Source organism: Aegilops tauschii, chromosome 6 (assembly GCF_002575655.3).
Source record: "Aegilops tauschii subsp. strangulata cultivar AL8/78 chromosome 6, Aet v6.0, whole genome shotgun sequence".
Lineage (NCBI taxonomy): Eukaryota > Viridiplantae > Streptophyta > Magnoliopsida > Poales > Poaceae > Aegilops > Aegilops tauschii.
In genome coordinates, this window is record NC_053040.3 from 376704901 (window position 1) to 376714391 (window position 9491).

Genomic DNA, 9491 nt, shown 5'->3' on the forward strand with positions numbered 1-9491 from the left:
CGTGGCCGTCTTCCCTCAGGAACGGAGGTGCTTAAATGCAGCGGTCCCTCTGATGGGCTTTGCCCGCTTTGCTATATTTCGGAAGATCCCAATCATATTTTCTTCTGATGCCCGGTCGCGATCTTCCTTTGGAGCTGCTTCCGGGACGTGGTGCGAGGGAATTGGTGTCATGATAACCTCCCGGATTTGTTTCGGGAGGTCCTTAGTTCCCCATGCAGGATTCGCCCGGCCCTTTGGGTGGCCGTAGGCGCCCTTGCCTAGACCCTTTGGAACGTGCGCAACAAGATAGTAATTGAGCACGTGATTCCACTTCGTGCGACTGACGCGATTTATAAATGTGTGGCTTCTTACAGCTCTGGAACCTCTTAGCAAGCGGCAACATTGGGATCACATCGACTTCATCCGTGACGGCCTTCGCTCCTCCGCAGGATCCCTTACGCCTCTGACACCACCACCGCCTCCGGAGCCCGATTAGCTAATCTATGTTTTTTAGGGGTTTGTTGTGCTGTGCCCCTAGCCAGACTTATTTTGTTTCTTACTGCACTTGTTTCTCTTGAACCTCGAACTCTCCTTGTTGTCGGATGTTGGTGCGGTTGCTTTATAATATAAAGCGGGGGAAACCCTATTTCGTATAAGGATAGGGTCTGCGTGTGTGTTCGTATAAATGAGTGTATGCAGTGGCGAATCTTGGGAAAAAACGGAGGGCAGGCTCAAACTAGACGAAGGAATGATTCTGGACGAGTATAGACAGGATTTTGACTGTGTGGGCTTTATGGGCTGCCGCTGATTGCCTGGGCTGGGCCAAATACTAGTAGAAAAAAATAAATCGCATCTCTGGAGGGGGGGGGGGGGGGGGGGCTCGAGCCTGTTAAAGCCCCCCAGTAGATTCACCCCTGAGTGTATGCACGTATATATGAGCGCATGTGTCTATACTGTGTTGTCGAAAAAAGAAAAATATAGTACGGCAAATTGTCCTCAAACCCTGACCTGATTTGGGCTGGATATGAGGGTTGCCGGTCAGCTCGAACATTTGAGACCGGTTTAAGGCGGCCCCCTATATATGCGCATGCGTTTGTATTGTGTTCTTGAGAAAAAATACAGTACGGCAAATCGTGCTCAAACGTGACCTGATTTTTACCGTGCAGCCCGACCGGCCCTCCGCTTGTACTTAAAATTACCCCGGCACCCCTGGGCCCGTGCTGCGTTTGCGTGCGGAGAACACTTTGCGCCTGAGATGAAAGAGAAAGTCAGCGACCTGACCTCCCACCATCGTCCATGCATGTCTCTTCTCCTCTCTCCAGAGGAGGAAAAGAACAGTGTCCACTCCCAGTGACTGCCTCTCCACTCGCCCCGCCCCCCCCACCCCCCCCCCCCCCCCCCCACCCCAGGTCAGTCCCTCTCTCTCTATCGCACAGACAATTTTGTCCTCTAGGGAGCACCAGACCACACATGACACGCCATCTCCCACATCTCTCTCCACAAAAGACAGGCAGCCTGCGGTTGCACAGCCTTTCTCTCCCTCTCTTTCGTATCATCTGCGTCGACCTCTCTCCACAAAGCTAGCTAGCTGTTGAGTCTTGAGTTCGTGTGAATTTGCCAAGCATAAGCTCGAGCTAGCTCTAGGCTGTCTTCGTGCCTACTTGGTATACTTCATATATACATACATACACACCAGAGAGGGAGAGAGAGAAAGGGGTAGTCATGTGCGACTACTTCTTGAAGAGGGCTGATGGCGACCAGCAGGCCGGAGACCTCACCGACATCGTCCGAGCCGGCGGAGCCATGCCGGCTGGCTCTACGGATCCCCCGTCGACGGCCACCGAGTGGCTGCAGCTGCCGGCTGACCCGATCCTCTTCCCGCTGCCCCAGACGTCGTCCTCGGACGGTGCTGGGCCGAGCAGCGCAGACGCTCTCGGTGACCCGTTCTCCGGCCTCCCGGATGCCTTCAGCACCGACTACCCCTCCTCCTCCGGCAGCGCCGCCGCCGACTTCTTCGACGCCGTCCAGGACGCGATGGGTGTCGGCATGGCCAAGCAGGTCGGCTTCGTCGACACGACCGGCTGCGGCGGCGGTGGAACAACTGTTGGTGCTGGTGGCGGGTTCCTGGACATGAGGAATCACCATATGTTTCCAGGGGAGATGCCGATGCGCGTGCTGTCGCCGTACGCGCTGATGGGCGGTGGCGCGGCGAAGCTCGGCGTGCCGATGGCCGGGCACGGGCAGGCGGCTGGCCCGTGCGCGTTCGACGCCGTCGCAGGGCTGCAGATGTCGTCCTCACCGCGTGGCGGGGGGATCAAGCGCAGGTTCGGCACCGGCCATCGTTAGCTAGCTGCAGTCTGTTCAGTCAGATCTACACAAGTCCGCCTTAATTTCTTCGATTCCTCCCGACAAGTGTAATTAAGCACGGAGTTCCTTGTCGTGGGGGCACTGTTCAGGATTCGTAATTTAGGGAAAGTTTGCAGCTCCATTTCCTCCCACCGTGCTTAGTTTTTCCTCATTCTGCAACTCCCTAGAATGTAAGGATCGAGATGAAAGAAGAGAAATTAAATGCATGGCCAGTTTTGGGCTATGACAAAAACAGCAATATTTTGTAGGAGTATAAGAAAAAAATATATACTTCTGATATAAATTAACTCAATCTTTACATATACACCAGAATACATGATACCTAGACCATACCCCCCCAGCTCCTAGTTATTACAGCAAACCCTAGTTTTCAGTTTCCTTCAGCTTTAGATAGTAAAGCACATGTACTACTAATTGCTCAAAACTGTGTGTGGATGCTGGATGGAAGTCTAAATTAAGGTGGTGGTCTCGTGTTTGATGCAGGAAGAACCAGGCAAGGAAGGTGGTGTGCATCCCAGCACCTGCAGCAGCAGTGGCCGGGAAGACCACTGGGGAGGTTGTTCCTTCTGATCTCTGGGCTTGGAGGAAGTATGGCCAGAAGCCTATCAAAGGCTCCCCCTACCCAAGGTACGACATGGAGCACCCCATTAATCTCTCTCTGCTGGTACTGGTATATAGCTGCATCTCTTTCACTCAGTCTCTGTAGGTCTCTTCTGCTCCATGTAGAGTATATATCAGGCCAGGGTATGTGTGCCTGTAATAATTATGGCGATCATGTAATCATAGTAAGAGCATGCATGCTCAAACTCACATAGATTCTCCTCCTCAACGAGGAGAGAAAACACTCGAACATATGCATTTCTCTCTTTTGTAACATTTCTAGTATCTGGTTAGTTGCAGAAGAATATGATAAGCTAGCTTGCATCTATTCCAACTGGCAAGGGGGGAAGCTAGTACCTCATTGAACTGTTATGTTTTCTTTTTCTGTTGGAGTTGTATTTATTACTTTGTCCTTTCAACTTGACATCTCCAGTTTAATTGTACAGTTCAAACAATGTTTATAGTGCATTCAAGTAGGCTCACACTTTCATATTGCTTTCTCACCACAAGGATTATGTGTTGGGCTGAACAAATAAACCGACCATGTGCTGATCTCCTTCATACATTCATCAACATTTTGGTGCTTCAAGTTTAGTATGAAATTAGCTTGTCCTATTTAAAGTTAATAATGCATGTGAAGAAAAAAGTTTGACCCGTGTACAGTTATAAGAAGATTGGAGATTATATATGACCTTACTTACTACTTTGTCAAACTACTCAATATTCCATTCATCCAAAATATACATAAGATAACCAACCATTGAATTAAATAATTTTTTAGTTTGTGGCTGCATCTGGCATGCATATGCTTACACGGCTTCTTTTGTAAGACGTGGTTCATCGACAACTGAAACTAATGAACTTTCCTAGTATTGGTTGAAACTAATCTGTTTAAAATTAACAAATATGAAATGATTAAGTTCGGCAGGTTGGAGATACTCTGACACCATGTGTATACTTCCGAAAATCTTAACATCCTTTTTTTATCATGTCATAAATTTAAAGCATTCTAAATCATATGGTGGTTAAAATAAATTAATATTTAAATGACATAAGTATGTGGTATTGTTTATCAAGGAATTGACATCCCATTGCCTAAGAAATACATACCACAATGTCAAAATTTACACATACCCACCCATCTCAAATAAAAATAGTTCCGCGCGCTCTTTAGCCTTTTCATTTTTCCTCTTATTAAAATACCTCTCATCTGCCAATGCATTTTTAGTCCTATGTCAATGTCATAAAAACAGAGCTATTTTTTTCACAGGGAATAAAAAGAGAGCTAATTAACTCCACTTGTACTTGCATATGCCTTGTTTTAGTTGGATGTGTGATGGAGGAAATGTTTTTTCAATTCTTTAATGTTTTTATGGTTTTACTTAACTTAGTAGTATATGTGTGTGTTAGCTGCATCCATGATGTTTTGTGGAAAGTTTGAAGCACTTTATGATGTACTGCAGCAAACAGGGACACCAGTGTGTGCCCCTGGTCATCAAACAATTCCCAGTGATGTAACTAGGGAGTGGTAGTACATATCATATGCTCTAGAATCCACAATAGATTTCTGACGAAACTTTTTACCATGCATTGCATGTCCAGAGGGTACTACAGATGCAGTAGCTCCAAGGGGTGCCCTGCACGGAAGCAAGTGGAGCGCAGCCGGACGGACCCCAACATGCTGGTCATCACCTACACCTCGGAGCACAACCACCCATGGCCGACGCAGCGCAATGTGCTCGCCGGCTCCACTCGGTCCCACTACGCGAAGAACAGCAGCAACACAGATGCAGCTTCGTCCAAGAACAGCAAGAACTCCTCGCGCAACCAGCACAAGCCAGTCGTCAAGGCAGAATCAAAGGATCAATCCGCCGCCACCCCGGCCGCCACGAGCACGACCACCACGGCGACCACAAGTACCGGCAACAACACACCTCCGATGGCTGTGAAAGAGGAGGCAGAAATGGAGAGAAGGATAGGCGGTGATACTACAGCAACGGTGGGTTATTACAGTGACCATCTCCTGCAGCAGATGTTCAGCCAGAGCTACAGGCCGATGATGCCCGAGGAGGCCGGCGGCTATCACCACCAGGACGACTTCTTCGCCGACCTCACTGAGCTGGACTCCGACCCTGTCAGCCTCATCTTCTCCACGGAGTACATGGAGGCCAGACCTGGCAAGGAGAAGGCAGCAGCCAAGGACGACGTGGATTCATTATTCATGATGGACTGGGCGCCCGCTAGTGCTGCTGTTACTACTTCTGCAGGGAGCGCGCTTGAGCAAGGGGACATGGGTTTATGAGTTTTGACGTCAATTAGTTACCTTAAAACATACCAGGCTTGCACCATCGATGCATGTGCAAATGCGAACACCACATTTGAGGACATTTAGATATAGGCTTGAAATAACCTTGATGATAGCAGGAGCAAGAAAAGGAAAGTATGGGTTTTCCCCCTCTCTCTTTACTCTTTATATTAGTTATTACACACTGCGTGCTCCTTCCTGATGTTATTGAGTATGGTTTGTTGAAGATGATCTAGTATATAGTACATTTTTTTCTTGGTACATTCACATAGTAGGAGGTAAGACAAACAGTCTTTCAAATGAAAAATAATAGAGAACCGGGCCAGACGGTTTTCAGTGGCCTCTCGTTCTTCAGAATATGAAGAACATGGACTTGTTTCTTGTTAATTATTCATGTTTAGAAGAACCCGGAGTCCACACTATGATTTTGAGGGATTTTCTGAGTTTATCTTCGTGCTTCCAGACGGAGTATGTCGAATGTGGGCGCATGGATGAAAGTGTTACCGAGAGTTTAGTTAATGGAGTTATAGTTGCTCATCTATGTTGTACATATGAAGAACAACAATGTATATCACTATTGTAGACCTTTTTTTTTGGCCTACACTTCAACATTTGGTGTTCGTCTACTTTCTGAAGAGTGCAATGGATGATTATGAGGAACAATGGGAGGCTATGTCTATGTTGTATTGGTGGGACGTCTTTAATTCAGCCTCGGCGCTTGAGGATCATGAGCCCCCTCGTGATATTGTTGACAATTATATGCAACCAAAGTATGACCCCGGTGCCAGGGGCGAACCCACGTTATGGTGAGTGGGGGCCCAGGCACCCACTGAAAATTTGAAATTTCAGCAAGACTTGCTTGTGTTTTTGAAAAAAATATGCTTAAATTCTTTGAATTTCTATAGAATATGCCCCCACTGAATTAGTTTGCCCCCACTCCAAATACTTTCTAGGTCCGCCACTGCCCGGTGCCAATAGCAGTTGTGAGCAATGCAAGGTTGAAAAGTGTAACATCAGTTTGATCCTGTTCTTCGTGTGTGCAATGAAGGCAGTGACACCGGGAGGAGGTTTACGGGGTGCCGGCTAATAATTTTCTTACTTTGAATGTGGTTGACCCCCCCCCCCCCCCGGCCCCCCTGCCTGTTGGGGAACGTAGCATGCAATTTCAAAAAAATTCTACGCTCACGCAAGATCTATCTAGGAGATGCATAGCAACGAGAGGGGAAGAGTGTGTCCATGTACCCTCGTAGACCGAAAGCGTAAGCGTTTGACAACGCAGTTGATGTAGTCGAACTTCTTCTCCTTCCGATAGATCAAGCACCGAACGTATGGCACCTCTGAGTTCTGCACATGTTCAGCTCGATTACGTGCGTCGAACTCTTGATCCAGCAAAGTGTCGAGTGAGAGTTTCGTCAGCACGACGGTGTGGTGACGGTGATGGTGAAGTGATTCGCGCAGGGCTTCGCCTAAGCACTACGACAATATGACCGAAGGCGTAAACTGTGGAGGGGGTGCCGCACACAGCTAGGAATCAATCTTGTGTGTTCTAGCGGTGCCCCCCACATATATATAGGTGGGAGAGGGAGAGGGGCTGCAAGGGGCGCCCCAAGTAGGAGTAATCCTACTTGGGCGCCTCCTCCAAGTCGGCCTCCCCCCTTCCATATCCATCAGAGGGGGAAGGAAAGAGAGGGGGAGGGGAAGGAAAAGGGGAGGCCTAGTAGAAAACTGGGCTTTGGTCACAGGGCAATATTCACATTAGTCCCGGTTCATTCACGAACCGGGACTAATGCGAGCATTGGTCCCGGTTCGTGCGGCCAGGGGCCTGCCGGGCCTCGTGGGGGCATTGGTCCCGGTTCGTCCGGCCCCTTTGGTCCCGGTTGGTGGGACAAACCGGGACCAATGGGCCACGCTCCTGGCCCACCACCCTTTGTCCCGGTTCATACCACAAACCGGGACTAAAGGGCTGGTCCTAGTTGCGGCCAGTGTTTAGTCCCACCTCGCCAACCGAAGGGCGCTCACACCAGTTTATAAGCCCGTCCCTCTCTGCCTTGTCGAGCTCCTCTCAAAGTGAAAATAGATGCCCTTATACAGGGAATTTGACCTAAATTCACAGTATATTTCTTTGAATTTCATAGAAATTTATTATGAATTTAGGTTGAATTTTCTCTATATGCGCATCTATGTTCATTTTTTATAGTAAATAAAATAAATAAACCTTAATAAAATAAAATAAAATAAACTATAGTAACTAAAATAAATAAACCTTAATAAATTAAATAAAAATAGCAGCAGTAAGATAAATAAAAATAGCAGCAGTAAAATAAATAAAAATAAAATAATTAAAGTAAAATACATAAGTAATTAGAAATAAAATAAATAAGTTTTTTGTTGTAAGTAGAAACAAAACAAAACAAATAAAGCAAAAGAGAAAACAAAAAACAGAGAAAAAAAATTATGCCACCTATTGGGCCACCACGGCCTGAATACGACTTGAAACCCATCCATGGGCCAGGATTCAGGCCCGCAGAAGGCCCAGTAGGCCCCACAGGCAAAGAGAACGGTTAGGCCCGAAAGCCTGCAGTTGAGAGGAGCTCGAGAGGGTGGGCGCAGCAGCGCTTATAAACCACTCTCGAGCCCTCTCAACTAGCGAGGTGGGACTAAACTTTTGACGCGGGGCAGCACAAGGCCTTTGGTCCCGGTTGGTGCCACCAACTGGGACTAAAGGGGTCATTAGTCCCGGTTCGTGGCACCAACCGGGACCAAAGGCCTTTAGTCCCGGTTGGTGCCACGAACCGGGACCAATGAGTTCCCTATATATACCCCATCGCCACAGCAGAGCACTCCACAATGCTCTGTTTTTTTTTGGCCGGCGAGGGGAGGGCATTTGGGTGCTCTAGCTCACCTCCTATGCACATGAGGTGTTCGATGAAATGTCTGAGCCACACTAGTTAATCTTTCTCCTCTCGAAACTCGACCTCCGAGCTCCATTTTCCCCGAGATTTGTCTAGGTTTAGCGGTCCGTCACGTCCCGTCCCCGTCTTCACCGCCGTCGATCGCCCGCGCCGATCTCGTCGCCAGCACCACCGTGGCGAGCCTCTTGTTCTTATCTTCTTTCTGAAAGGAAAAAATTCTTACTTTAGATAGATACTTGTCTAATTTTGTTACTTTTATTATTCCTTCTTATTACACAGTGCGATGGTTTTGGTATCCGCCCCCGTCGGCCCTCGTCCTGTCTATGATTCGGATGTGGTATATATTATCTTTTTATAACTATTTGGTTCATTTATTGTTTATGACAAATATACCGACCAACGTGACATAGATTTTATTTATCTAGGAGGTGGTTGAACCGGAAATTCTAACCGACCCTATTGTCGAGAGGTTAAATTTAGTTGAAGAAGAAAACAATTACTTGAAGGAAAAAATAAAAAAAATTGAGGAGGAGAAGATGATATTGGAGTTGCATGTTGCGGATGTCGTCGATGATCACAAGATCAAGATGGATGCAATGCGCTTGAAGATTAGAAAGATTAGAAAATATGCCATTCATACCGAGGCTTGGTATCATTATTCCGTTGGATCAATTGTTACCTTGGTTGCGATTATGATCGCATTTGTTTTCGCATTGAAATGTTTTACATAGTTTCAATGTATGGTTTAATTAATTAGATGCTCTGGAGAGCTATATATATGTTGTTAGATGGGAACTATGTATGTACTTTGGTTTTAATGTGATGATGAACTTCTATTAATTTGGTCACTTAATTATCTATTCATGATGTTCTGTAATGGTTTTTGACACACTTAATTATATATAATGCACGCAGATGAACCGGCAATGGATGTACGGTGACAGACACACCTCCGAGTACATTAAGGGCGTGCATGATTTTCTCGAAGTGGCTGAGGCAAACAAGCAGAATGGTTTTATGTGTTGTCCATGCCCTATATGTGGGAATACGAAGTCTTACTCTGACCGGAAAATCCTTCACACCCACCTGCTTTACAAGGGTTTCATGCCACACTATAATGTTTGGACGAGGCACGGAGAAATAGGGGTTATGATGGAAGACGGCGAAGAAGAAGAGGATGATGACAACTATGTGCCCCCTGAATACGGTGATGCTGCAACGGGGGAAGCTGCTGAAGATCAAGAGGAACCAGACGATGTGCCCAATGATGTTGCAAGGGGGGAAGCTGCTGAAGATCAAGAGGAACCAGTGCCCGATGATGATGATCT

The 9491-nt window shown here is 47.1% G+C and overlaps 1 protein-coding gene across 1 annotated transcript; it reads left to right on the plus strand.

Moving 5' to 3' along the window:
* Positions 1–1436: 1436 nt before the first annotated feature.
* On the plus strand, positions 1437–5477 carry LOC109765566 (uncharacterized). Its single transcript, XM_020324360.4, has 3 exons — positions 1437–2303; positions 2830–2973; positions 4549–5477. Exons 1-3 carry the CDS (start codon positions 1702–1704, stop codon positions 5246–5248), a joined length of 1446 nt encoding a protein of 481 aa, XP_020179949.1. The 5' UTR covers positions 1437–1701; the 3' UTR covers positions 5249–5477.
* The last annotated feature ends 4014 nt before the right edge of the window (positions 5478–9491 follow it).